Raw genomic sequence first — 14,108 nt, forward strand, 5'->3', positions numbered from 1 at the left:
GCCCAAAAGACCATATGCCCCCACAAAAATGTTCCAAACTCTACTCTCTACATGTATCCCTCAAGCCCTCCCCCTTTACTTGAAAGTTTAGCCTTTCAGAGGCAAAGGAGGAATTTCAATTGCCCCCCTTTGTTCTTCCATGTGAAAAAAGAGAACATGGTGGTCATTCTAGCAGCCACCAGCTACAGAAGTCCTGAGACCCTAGATCATATGAATTCAAACTTGATTGCAAGTAGACTTGAAATTCTTAGGTATGACATTGTACTACTTGTGTCTTTTGCTATTTGGCTGCAGAAACACTGGTTATATGTCTTCTTCTTCTTCTTCTTCTTCTTCTTCTTCTTCTTCATCTTCTCTAACGTAGAGGGATAAAATAATGTGGAGGGATAAAATAGCAAAGGAGAGTGTCACACACCAACACAAAAGCAAAATCCGTGGGGGCCGATTGCACAAGGAATTAAGAAATAAACACTTGAAGGTACAACACTGTAATATCATAAAGCCATGAAGTTTTAGCAACTGGCAACATATCATGTTGGACATGCCTTAGGCAGACAACATCCTTTGTAGATTGAATGTTGACTTCCATTCTAGAAATCCCACCCAACAGGCTATGCAGATGCCTCCCAACCCACATCCTCCTTGCGCACAGATGAGGCTCAAAATCCCAAGTAATGCTTTCCTTTGAAGCAAAACTTCCTGTGTTGTTTGTTCATGCAGAGCACGGTCACCAAACACCACGTGGGGGTGGGACACTGGACAGACAGAGGTATGGATACAAAGAAGGTGGTGTGGGGCAGAAATAGTAAGAAGCAGCAGCACCTTCTTGCCACCAGTTAGCAAGTACTGCTCCCAGCAAAAATATAGGGCTAGGTTCCTATGAGCCTCTGCTCACATTTTTGTCAACCAATCAATATATGACCTTGTTCTGTGTCCATTTCTGTTTAAATATGCCTTACTTAATACAAGTTTTTTACAACTAATTATTTATCCACAATATCTCTTTATAGTAGAACAACAGTCAAGAAAGGCCTGGGGCACCTGGGTGGCTCAGAGGGTTAAGCCTCTGCCTTCGGCTCAGGTCATGATCTCAGGGTCCTGGGATCGAGCCCCACATCAGGCTCTCTGCTCAGCGGTGAGCCTGCTTCCCCCCTCTCTCTCTGCCTGCTTCTCTGCCTACTTGTGATCTCTGTCTGTCAAATAAATAAAATCTTTAAAAAAAAAAAAAAAAGAAAGAAAGCTTAAAATTTTCTGGGCCCTGAGTAATGTGACTATAAATCTTTTTGGCTTTCAGCCTCACCATAATGCCTTTTTTTTAATACCCTTTTTCTATGTGCCATCATCTCATGAATCCACAAATTTAGCTGTTTTCCATCTTTTTCACAGCTTCGTCATGCATCATCTGTATTACTTTCCAGAGTAGCCTCACGTACAGATCAATGCATTTCCCCTTCATTTTTCTAGATGTACCACACTGCTGATTCATTAAAATTGAACTCACAGCCAACAGCACTAAAACTCATGGCTAAACAAAGCTTATCTAACATACGTATTTCATCCATAAGAGTATTCCAAAGAATACTAGACAGCGCTCAACACTATACCTGAGGGCCATTTGAAACAGCAAAATCACTGATAAAAAGCACAAAATGGAAAACGAAAATGTGGTATTAAATGCATCATGAATAGGATCCTTCTTTACGGTCTGAGGTCTGAAGCAGGAAGGCAGAGGTCACATTTGCTTGATCTCAGCTGGGAATGTGCATGAACATCAGGGACTCCTGTTTTGTGCCATTCTGCCCATATCCAAGAATGACCTGGAAAGAATAGTAAGTATTGACCTGGGGATTGCAAATAAGTTTTAGAAAGTCGGCAAGTTCACAAATACAGAATCTGCAAGTAATGAGGAGGAATACATATATACAATACCCAGTAGTAAGTTACTGTGGCATCTATGAAGCCCAGAGGGGGTGGTGAGCCCCCAGGGACTTGGGGAGAATGACTGAGAGACCAGCAGAGGGGAAACCTACAATGTGAAGGTAAGAGATGGGCTTGAGTATCAGGTGGTGATTCGGTGTGGCTAAAGCAGAGTGTCAAAGGGTACAGAGGATGGGAGTGAGTGGGGCAGGAGATGAAGCTGGATGGCCACAAGCCAGGCATTTTTAAGTTGCAGCAGGGGTTTGGGACATTATCTATTGAGCCAAAAAGTAGAGAAGTGAATTCACCTTTGTTTTGATGGCAAAGACTCAGAATGGGCTAAAAGAGAATTGGCATATCCCTATATGCAGAAGCAAGGGTATGACGACACCCACATCTTTGCCTTTTCCTCTCCCCTTTGGTTTTTACAGAGATAGAAATAAATAAAGTGATGGATACCACCGGCCTTCCTGAGCTGATACTACCCCGTCATAACTTGCCTTTCCTTTCATTCTGGGACATGTGGCTTCCCCCTCTTTCCTATTACATGTGTGGTTATCTATGTAAATTTAGTATTCATCTGACAACCTCAGAGAAGACACTTTCAAACCAGAATGCCCAGTCACAGGGAGCTCCAGATCCGCCTAGGTGCTGTATGACCTGAAGATGTCGAGAACTGGTATAAGGAGCTTACTGTGCATGGTGAGTCCTTTAACTGAAACAGGGAGGAAGCAGAGGAGGAGCTGGTTTCAGATGGGAGCAGGGCCAGAAGGGAACCATGCTAGAAAGGGCGGTCAGCTGGGCTCTGATCACGTAGTGCTTGCAATGGCTGGAAACCATCTAGGTGGAGGTCCCCAGCAGCCAGCTAGACACACAAGGTCTGAAACTCAAGCTAAAGCTGTGTTCCCTTAAGTCTCTTCTGTTTTGTCATTCCTGCCTCTTCGGACTATACACTTCATGGCCCAGTGATATGGATCACTGTTTCACAGCTCTGTGACTTTGCATTGACCTTCTCTCTATCTTGTTGGTCATGTGGTAGCCTATTTATTCCTCAAAGCCCTATTCGGGCATGGACTTTCCTCACCATCCCTCTCAAATCCACCTGCTTCTTTCCATATTTCTCTTATTGCATGAATCACATTGCAGTTCATTTTTAGTAATAAATGTAACTCTACCACTAGGTGATAAACTCTTGAGGGCAAGGACCATGTCTTGCCTCCCTTTGAAACTCCAGATCTTAGACTTTCTGCTACATCAAGTCACAAATATTGTTAGAATGAAGTGGGCATATAAAACCTCGACATCAAGATGACAGAAGCCATAGACTTGGAAATCATAACCCAGGGAGAGTGTGTAAAGTTTTCCAAAGCTGATGAAATAACTTACATTTTGTGCTTTGACTACTTCACCTCTCTAAGAGAACAAAGATTAGAGAATTCACTGGTTCCCCAAGAAGTTAAATGTGGCTGTTTTGAAATTAGCAAATGCTAACCACCTGCTTACAGCAAATAAAAGTTTGATTAGTTCGTTCATTCAATAAACAGGTACAGAGCACTCATTATGTGCCAGATACTGTCTAGGCTTTAAGTAAATGAGAGTGAATAAAATCAGTGAACAAAAAAGACAAAAATCCCTGTCCTTGTGGTGTTTACTGTCCAGTGGGAAAAATAGCCAAGAAACAAGATAAATAATTGGCCAGGTAAACTCTACAGAGAAAAATAAAAACAGAGGTAGAAGATAGATTAGGTAGTCGGGAAAAACCCTACTGATGGAGGGCTGGGTGGCCAACTGCTCCAGCTGATACCCTGGCCATTTTTCTCTCCAGTTCCACTACAGTTTCTTAAGTACAGTGATGGGAATGATCAATTAATTAATCAATTTGCAGAGAACTATTTCCTGTGATGAAAAAGAAGTACAGCAACACCAGAGAAACGAATCCCCCAAGAATGACACTTGCTCATCCATAATGATTGTGTCTTCCAAGCCGGTCAGAAAGCAGGGCGAGCATGGACACCCAGACCTCAGCAATTTGCATGTCCCTGATGGTAACGTTCTCTTCTTATGCCTAAATGATCAAGTGCCCTGCTGTTCTGGCTTCCAGATATTAGCATGTCTCAAAGGTCCCCTGGTACTTCAGGGAGTTCCAGAACCCAGGTCTCCAGTGTGTTCTTCATTTCGATGGCCTCATCACACCCCACACACTAGCCATCCCTGCTGACAATGACCTCATCAGCTCTCTGTTGGGCTCCACGCATTCCCTTTCTGCTCTTATCACATTGACCTATGCAGATCCTCATAGGTGCGGGGGAGGCCCAGTTCTCCACTTGATACCTCTGTAGGGAGCTGCCCCCAGTTCCTCTGTAAATCCTCACAGCACACCTGGATGACACCAGGATGTCACCTGCAGTAAGGCTCAACCAGTATATTAGGGAGAAGTTCAAAACATGGGATAATTAAAGCTGCACCTGAAAGTGGTTCATCTTCTAGCCTACTGACCCAAGCCGGACCTTAGAGACCACAACTCTCCAGCCTACTGGGCTTCACCCTCGCCGGCTGAGCCTCTGCTCTGGCACAAGTGAACATATTCACCAGCGAGGAAGGGCTTTCCTGAGCCCAAGCCCACCTCTCTCTAAGACCCTTGCCCCCGAGTCTTCGTAACATGGTGAGCTAGTACTGAGTGGTGAAAGCACTGAGTACCAGTTCGCCTCACCGAAGATCCAGTTCCATCTATTCCTCCTAGGGCAGGACTCAACTTTCTGGGCTCCAGACAATAATCACACATTAGAACTCCCCTGATTCACTGTCCTCAATCTGGGTTATCTGAGAAGAAACACCACCATGTTGATTCCGATGGGCATGGCGGAAGAGCCAGCCAGCCCTGTCATGGGGCTTCAAGGCCTTCCCTCTCCTGTGCCCGCCCTCACTTCCAGGCTCTAGTGCCACCTTGCTGCAGCTGGCCTTCAGCACCCCCTTTGCATCTGTCATCCTCCCTGCTGCAAAGCTGATTGATGACATTTTAATATGAATGAGTTTCCAGACAGAGCTCCTCCACCATAGATTTGCATAATTAAACCTTTTACATCTTTATTGGGAATCAGAGGGCACATAGATTTCAGACATCAGCAGGTTGGTGTGAGCTATTTTTTGAAGTCTGGAAGAGCCTGAAACTACACTGCCATATAAAATGAAGCCTAAGCCTGAAAGTCCGCCTGGTCTTGTTGTCCAAGGGATGGGCAGGAGCATTGTTGACCGGGATGGGAAGGAGCGTTGCTCTCCTGCATGGTCTCTACTTCTCTGGGAAGCTGAGGCACTGCACCTTTCTTGGACCTTGCGGGGTTGGTGGTCTGGGGCTTGCCTTGAATTCAGAAGGGCTCTTCTTGGCAGCCTCCTCCCACCTGACCCTTCCCAACCACCTTATCCCTCTCCCCTTCCACCACTTAAAAGCTATCTAAACCTGATTCTTACTCTCTGAAAATCCCCAGTGCTTTTGGTTTCTAAGTTCCTCGGGCATTTTCTGAAGAACTCTCAAAAGATGGTCCAGGGTGTCCATGTTGTCTAAAATTCAATGCACAGCCTGATCAGGAACTTTGTGCCCAAGGGGGACCCAAGGGAATGGCCATATCTCATGTTAGATGGTCAGCCAAGGGGAAGAGCCCTTCCCGGGGCTGGTGGGACAACAGGAGGTTGGACATGCTGCACACTATAAGAGTTGATGACATCAAGTAATGACGTGCCCAAGTGGGGAGTACTGCTAAAAAAAATAAGTCAGACAGCTGGATTGGGGAGTATTCCTTGGTTTTCCTCACGATCCTTCAGTTTCTCTGTTGCTCCTCCTCTTAAGGGGAAAATAAAAAGGAAACAGGCATGACTGTTAACTCTACTTCAGCCCCAGATAGAGCATGCTGCCTTCCATGGAGATGGGCGATTCAAAGAATTTTGGAAAAATCAAACTATCCAGTCATCTGAAACTAACTATGCTCTCTGGAGGACGGCCACTAGGGATGACCCAATCCATCCCTAGGATCTGCTGGAACCGCCCTCTGCACACTAAGCGAAAGGAACACATTCCAGAGCAGTGCCTCTATTCTAGAAACCATGTGAAACAAGAATGTTCAACTCCAAAGCAACTTGCAAGGGGCAAAGGATAGCAAATTTCTTCTTAGCTTTCCATCAGCCTGCAATGGGTCCAATATAAAACCAACAATATTTGCACAAAGCAGCAACACTATCAACGGGCTCAACGGAAACATCAAACCAGAGACACAGCATTTCAAGAAAACCCGACAGTGATCTTCCTGCATGGCTCACTTGGCAGGAGGCCGTGTGTCTGTGCTTATCTTCCCCAGAAAGCCCCACAGGCATATTTAACAAAGCCCCACTCCCCCACAGTCCTGCTGAGTAGATGACCCTCAGGGTTCCGATAAGCGCACTCTTTCACATTAAAGGAAGGGATTTTAAACTATTGTCCGCACTGCAACAACTGTCGCCTCAGGGAGCTGAAGAAGAATGAGAAGGGCAGTTTTTCCCTGAGAAGACGAGGGAGGAATACTTTGTGAGTTCTGTTCAAGGATTTGGGAGTTCAAGAACAAACCGCTCCTCTTGTTCCCACATTCCAGTGTCCAGATGTTATGCAGAGATTGGAGACAGGGCATTCAAGGTGACCTTGTGAGTGGTACTGATCTAGAAGAAGACCTCCCCGCGGCAGTTAAGTCTCAGGACAGTGCTAAGGCCAGCAGAGGGATCCAAGGCTGGAGAGTACTCGTTGCCCTACTCGACTAAAAGAAAACCCCACCGAGCGGCAAGCAGGCACGGCAGTTCACGAGAACATTCTCCAAGTGGAGAATAACACTTGTGAAGCCTAACAGCAGGGCATTACTCGCCAACTGGAACTTCAGACCTCAAAGTATAAACAGTGGGGGAACTTTCAGATCCCCAGAACACTGTGTGGTCTTTCTCTCCCTGCCTCCGATCATCACCGCCCACGCATGGCATCAAACCCCCGGCCCAGGAAGACGTGAGAGGCCCGCAACAACTGTGCGCCCTGAGGTCTGCCAAGGAAACATCATACACATTCACATGTATGTACAGATGGACGTGGAATTTACAGATTGATCCTCGCAACAATACGATATTTCTACTTCTTAAAATCAATCAATATCAACAGATACGATATTTCTACTTCTTAAAAAGATCAAGTTGAAGCACGGAAAGGCCAAGTGACTTTCCTGACATCACCGAACGAGGACTGGATTTCAAATCCAGGCCATCTGATCTTTGCCTGACCGCGTCCCTTAATGAGAAGGAGGGTTCCTCTGCAACAGGGATGATGAAGTCCGGAAGCTCGTCTGGTGTAGAGATGGAATCACTCATAGCAAGCAGCGGCCTGTGTCAAGCAAGGGCAGTGAGCTAAGACCAGCACCGGCCGAAGATGCATTCAAACTGATAACCAGCAGAAACAAGAGATCTGCAAAGGCCCAAGACTGAGTAAACCCCTTTAAACACCCCCTCTTTTTTTTTTTTTTTTTTTTTTTTTGCAGCAGACTGTTGACTCCTCAGACACTGACCGGTCAAAGCCTGACCACTTCAAAAAGGCAGCTGCTGCCGAAGCTTCTGCCCAGTGGATCTCAGAACAGAACCGAGATCCTTCACAGCCTGAACGTCAGAAGCAGGCAATGCGGAGAGCTGACCCGGACCAGACAGGGTCTTACCTCAATGGGGTTTGGGCTGACTTCGCATTTGTTTCCTTAACTACCCACTCCTTTCTCTGGCTTGTCGTGTGTGTGACTTGGAAGAAGTCAAATTAGACACACAGTAAAATGCGGCTGAGTTTAGAATCCTGAACCTACTTTATCATTATGTTCACCTTGCTTTATGACTGAGTAGAGCTGACATTGTGGAAAGACACAGCTCTGCATGTGCGCCTTTGTAGCACGCTCGCGACAGCTGGCCAGGGCGGGAGCAGGCCAAACGGGTTTTCTGAGGAACAGCACTTTGAATATAACTGCAAATAATCTCCATAGTGAAGAAGACAGAAAGACGGAAAAACGGCAAGGCTGCACATCCAACCCTCCAGAGAAGCCAGGTTTTAACAAGGCCAGGGCACATACTAGGGTGGACGGGGGAGGGGGGCGGGGGGAGACAGAGTCCCTTCCTTCTCCAGCCAGTCAATGTCTGCCCAGCCCTTTGTGGTCCTGGCTGGTGGAGGGCAGATTCTGTTGCTATTCCTCGAGGTCCACCACCTTGTTTGGATGTGCATGGTCCCAGCATTGTCAGGCAGTTCACATCCCGTGTACCCTCTTTTCTGAATATCCAGCTGGGCAGGGAAGCTCAGCCCAACACACAAATGGGACATGTCTGGACATGCCAGGTAAAGATTCAGATTCCGAGACAAAGGAGAGTCCTTGTCCTTTACTACGGATCTTGAACATTCTCAGAGCCACTAATAAAGATGGCTTTGGAGTCCCTTCTGCCATTGTTCCTCAGCACACAGAGCCTCCAGAGCCTGGTCAGAGGGATCGGTAAGAGATGATGGGGATTTCAGTGTTCCTGGGGTCCTCGCAGATAATATTATCTATTTCCTAGGCAAAAGGCAAAATAACCAAGAGCAGATTCAACATATATGCATAATCCCAAGACTCATGGCAGGGAGTCTGAAACCCAGAATGTACTGAGATTTTCAAAATGTGTAGAGGGCAGTAAAAAAAGAAAAAATAATAATAAAATAAAGACTTTCAAAAGGCAGATGTTGTGCAAGAGAGAAAAGGAAGGGCTTGGTCTCTGCTTGATATCAGTGGTGTAATGCCAATAGAAGACAAAGGAAAGCAAATCGATTCCTTCCTTAGAGCGTCCTCATCTTTCCAACCATAAACATCTCCCTCCTAAAAAATGTAGAACAAAATTTGGTGATGAGAGTGGTTTTAAAATTTGTCCGCAAATTATTTGATATTCTTCCCTTCAAGACATAGAGCTTAATTCTCCTCTCCTGGCACATGGTCTGTATTTAGAGACCTGCTTCTCACAAATGGACAATGGCAGAAATTACAGAAGAAGTGCAAGGATAGGTTATTATTTCTCTCGGACAGACACCTCGCCGCGGAATTCCTATGCCATCCGGTACATTATTTATCTAACTTTTAAGGGAAATGCCAACTATTTTTCAAAAGCGGACACACTGTTTTACCCTGCCCACAACAAAGCGCGAGGCTGCCAGTATCTCCTCAAGCTCATCAACCATTCTGATTGTCCATCTTTTGGATGAGAGCCTGCTTCATGGGTATGATGTCACTTGGCTTTAAGTGTCATTCACTGTTTTCAACTTCAAGCAAAAATAGAATTGCCAAGTGATCAGAAGAAATGATAGAATCCAATTAACTCAAGTTCTGGTTTGATTTTTGTAATCACTCTGCTACTGTTGATTATTTCAAATCCACAGTTTAAATAATCCCAGGGATAATGCCCAAAACGAGGTAGAACAATTCCAAGTTCTAACTCGCTCTTGCTCTTGAAGAAGGTGGGACAGAGAGCGTATTTCTATACTTTCTCCCTAGACCCCAATCTGCAATGCCCTTGGGCTGTGCCTTCTGCTTTACCTGTGCTCTTTTCTTTTTCAGATTCCAGCCTGTGAGTGAGGAATAGAAATGTGTACAATGAACACATCTTCAAGGGCCCTCATTGTCCTGGGAAGAGAACAAGAGAAAAGAAAGTCAAATGCATTCTTTCCTAGCTGGAGACACTGGCCAGTACTGGGGCAATGGGGAGGGTCTGTACTGACGTACTGGGGAGATGGGGATGGTCTCTACTGGGGAAACCCTCAAACTTGGGCATGAAAGGGGGTAAGCCTTTGCAAGGCATAACTGAGGGTGTGGGTTGGGGGGGGGATCAAGCAGAAAATAATAATCACCTTAAAATGATATAAAAACAGCTCCCAGTTCCAAGGGACCAGAAGCTGATTCCATGAAACCAGAAGGAATGTTCTGCCCAGGTGCGCATTTGTCGGTGGTGGAACTACAAGAAAGAAAGTCTCAGAGGTGAATACCGGGGAGGCCCATCGAGGTATGCCTAGGAACAGAGGATCTGGGCAGTGGGCTTCCAGTGTGTTTCTCTCCCTGGGAAGACGGAGGCCATGAGCATCCCATTGCCCTGTTTCCCTCAGTTCTACTCTGTGTTCACTGGCCCGCCTCTGAGGAGGAGTTTGCTCCCACGCCAGGGAGGCGCTTAGCGAGATATGTGCCTGTGGGGGTTGGAAGCTGGTTTTAGTCCTCAGAGCAGAGCAGCGCATGTAGAGGCAGGGAGGAGGGATTGTGAAAAATGATGAGTGGAAAAAGCCTCACAGGGGCTTCCAGTCATGGAGAAGGGAGTGCTGTCCCTGCTCCTCAACACCTAGGGCCTCCTTGAGCCATCAAGCAAACACCCTCCATGTCACCAGGCAATGCCTTAGTGAGTCATAAGCGTTTTAAAGAAGTACATTGCCAGGGACACCCTGGTGGCTCTGTGGGTGGAGCGTCTTGCTCAGGACATGATCTTGGGGTCCTAGGATTGAGTCCAGCCTTGAACTCTGCTCAGTGGGGAGTCTGCTTCTCCCTCTCCCTGTGACTGCCACTCCCCCTGCTTGTGCTCACTCTCTCTGTCTCTCTTTCTCTCTCTCTCAAATAAATAAATAACATCTTTAAAAAAAAATTACTATTTCCAATCATGAGAGACATTTGCATGGTCAGACATTCTCAAAAACAAGAACTCATCACTTCAGATAGAGTCCTCAAGAGTGGCCATCTGGGGGCTGCAAAGGACTTACCGAGTCCCCTTCATAGCCACAGCCTCGAAATCCAGCTGTTTTCAAAGAACTGGTGCTCAGGGCCCTGCTAGGCAAATCGAAACTGTGGTAGCCATTCCTTTTTTTTTTTTTTTTTTTAAGATCTATTTATTTTTTTGATAGAGAGAGATCACAAGTAGACAGAGAGGCACGCAGAGAGAGAGAGAGAGAGAGAGAGAGAGAGGGAAGCAGGCTCCCTGAGCAGAGAGCCCGATGTGGGGCTTCATCCTAGGACCTTGGGATCATGATCTGAGCCAAAGGCAGGGGCTTTAACCCACTGAGCCACTCAGGTGCTCGGTAGCCATTCCTCTTACTAGTATTTGGACTTCCCTGAAATTTCGATCAAGTACGGCGACATGCAAAGTAGCAAAACTCACCAGGACGTCTCTTGTCCTTACCATTTAACATGGCCGTTCTCCCCAAAATGACTTTTCCATAACTGTCCGTCACTACAGGAACAGAACAGTTCTTAGTGGCATGTTAAGTGCAGTTTCTGAGAAACCTGGAATTTCCTAAAGCCTGTTTTGTTTTTTGGAGGACAAGCTATGAAAGGTTTGTTCAGATATTCCAATTTAAACCTCTACCTAAGCATGAGTACCAAAGTAATGCCATGAATTGTTTTCTCCTTCTAACACACACACACACACACACAAACCCAAACAAAACAAAAACAAGCAAACGAACAAAAAAAACAACCAAACAAAACAAAAAACAAAAAAATTCCTCTCAGGAGGCTCCATAGCAACACTAAAGTCAGGCAAATGGGGGCTTTGAGAGGAGTTTGCAGGAGAGCATTTGTAGGAGATAAGAGCACAGCACTCCCTAGGAAGAGAAAAGAATGAGTCTTTTGGGCTGGATCTTTCCTACCTACTGAGCCTTGAGAGCACCACATTTCCGTTCAGATCTGTATCAAGGGTCATTGAAAAGGGACACTGGCTATAAAGGTTAGTTAACAGTGGGTTTAAACTGACTATGTGTTCCATGGATAAGGAGAGCTGGTAGGTCTTCAAAGGGATCCTAAGTCAAAAGTGAAGGAAACCAGGCCAATGATGGCCCTGGAAAAGAAGGAATAAGCCAAGGAGAAGGAGAAAATCAGGGGAAAGAGCGCGGGACTGCAGTTGAGGAAGACTAGGCAAGTCAGTTACTCCCCCCTGAAGCCACTCCTTATTTCCCAAATGATAAGCTAGCCTAGAAGATTGGCTCTCATGGTTTTGCAGGCTTTTCCAGAGTCAAGAATTATTATGCAAAGCCTTTTACGGGCATGGATTCCTGCTTCTCTTCCTAAGGCACTCTAACTCCAGGATTTGAGAGAAATGGAGCTATTCAGAAATTCACTTGTATAGATTTCTATTTTTTGTTTAATTAAAATATTTAAAATATGGAGCTGGTACACCAATTGGCAGCTACGTGAAACTGTCAAGTGTGGCTAAACGGTTGCGCCATGTTCTGCCTTTTTATGGGCACAAACACCAACTGACAAATGGAGTGATGAAGAAACAGAGTGCCTGTTTATTTAATAGGCTGGCAAGATGAAAAGAACGCTCCCCAGTGTGCCAAGTGCAGCATAATTGCTAACAGAATAGTAGCCACAGGAACAATAAGGTAGAAAAGTCAGGTCTTGTGAAAAAGTGATTGGAAGCTTGCCTATTGGTAGCCCAGCAGTATTTTACTTGTTTTTATTCCACGAAGTGAACATAAATAGGGATCATGCTGGCTTTTTAAATAGTTCAGGTCCCTCCTTTCCTTTCTCCCTCCTCCCTCCTTCCTCCCCAAACCACACTAATTGTTACGTGTTAACAAGCTAGCGTTGCAAACAAATACACACATTCACGAACATATACTTAGAAATGACATACTCTGGTCATTGCTTATTAGTATTATTTACAGAAATGCAGCATTAATACATTTCTGCAGCTAGATTTTCTCACACGATTATTCTTCATAGAAATCTTAACCAAGTCGGCTGATTTTGCTACAATGCCTTCTTTTTAATGGCTGCATAATGTTTAACGACCTTTAAAATCTTTTTATTTTAAAGATTTATTCAGCCATTCCTCCGCTTATGAGGGTGCATGTTGTTTCAGGATATTAACTGTATGAATAATGCTGTAATAAACATGATACATCTATTCTTATAAAATCATATTATTGCAGTAATGTATTTTTATTTCTTTGGAATAGTTTCCCAGGAATGAGACTGGTGGATCGAAGTGTATGTGAATTTTTGTTTTTAGAAGATAGTGCCATACTGCAGTTAAAAAGGACTGCGACAATTCATATTTCATTTGCAAAGTAGAATAGAACCTTTTCCTCTAAAGAGAATAAGGGTGTTGTCATTCTATTGTATTTGTTAATTACATGCTTATAAAGGGCTATTGCATTGTTACTTGAATTTGCATTTCTTTGTTTACAGATGACTTTAAATATCTATATTTTATGGCCATTATGCCATATTGGGGTAAATGCCAATTGGGGTTAATGATCATGGGGTAAATTATTGGAGTAAATTATCCATTTCATACCTATTTTTATTTTCTCTTGCCCATTAGTGAGGACTCTTGGTATTTTAAAGATATTGACTGTGTATCTGTTGTCTGTGATGCAAATGTATTTTTACCTCTGTAATTCCTCAGTGACCCTGTTTAAATCTTCTGTTGCTGTTGGTTTCTTGTCTTGGGTGAGAATGGTCTCTGCAAATCCTAAATTGTATGTAAAGGATCTTAGATTTTCTCATATTATATAGATAATTCATTTATCTACTCATCGATTATCTTTGTAACTAATTCTTTAGTTTGGAGTCTTCAGTTTTCTGGAATTTATTTATATAAAGGCTGAAAGAAAATGTACATTTCTATTTTCTTCTAGACAGATAGCCAGTTGAGCCTGCACCTTCCTTCTCGCACTGATTTTGAAATGTCAACTTCACGATTTAGATTAAAATAGCATGTATTTTGGAGTCTAGATTTCCATTATTTATTTATTTATTTATTTATTTTAAAGAACAATTTCCTATTTATTTAATTATAGTGGCTACATACTATGTTATAAGATCCGAACTCACTAGTTTTTGTTTTATACATTTTATTCTTGGGCTTCCCCCTCACAAATAAGCTTTAGGAACATTTTGTATTATTTTTAAGTGTTATAATTCTAATTGGAATTGTAACATGTATCATTATTGATGTATGTATAAATATTATATATACATGTATATAGTGAATTTAGGGAGAGCTAACATTTTAATTATCTTCAGTTTACACATCTAAGAACTCAGTATATATGTAGGAACTTAGTATGATTTTCCATTTGTCTGAGTCTTGTTTTTAGGATTTTATACTTTTCTTCACATAGTATTGCTTGGCATTTTATTGTAACCACAAAT

The 14,108-nt window shown here is 44.0% G+C and overlaps 1 protein-coding gene across 1 annotated transcript; it reads left to right on the plus strand.

Moving 5' to 3' along the window:
* The first annotated feature begins 5,478 nt into the window (after positions 1–5,478).
* On the plus strand, positions 5,479–10,479 carry LOC116574544. The gene is made up of 2 exons (XM_032315334.1): positions 5,479–8,435; positions 9,528–10,479. Exons 1-2 carry the CDS (start codon positions 7,831–7,833, stop codon positions 9,550–9,552), a joined length of 630 nt encoding a protein of 209 aa, XP_032171225.1. The 5' UTR covers positions 5,479–7,830; the 3' UTR covers positions 9,553–10,479.
* The last annotated feature ends 3,629 nt before the right edge of the window (positions 10,480–14,108 follow it).

Source organism: Mustela erminea, chromosome 15 (genome assembly GCF_009829155.1).
Source record: "Mustela erminea isolate mMusErm1 chromosome 15, mMusErm1.Pri, whole genome shotgun sequence".
Lineage (NCBI taxonomy): Eukaryota > Metazoa > Chordata > Mammalia > Carnivora > Mustelidae > Mustela > Mustela erminea.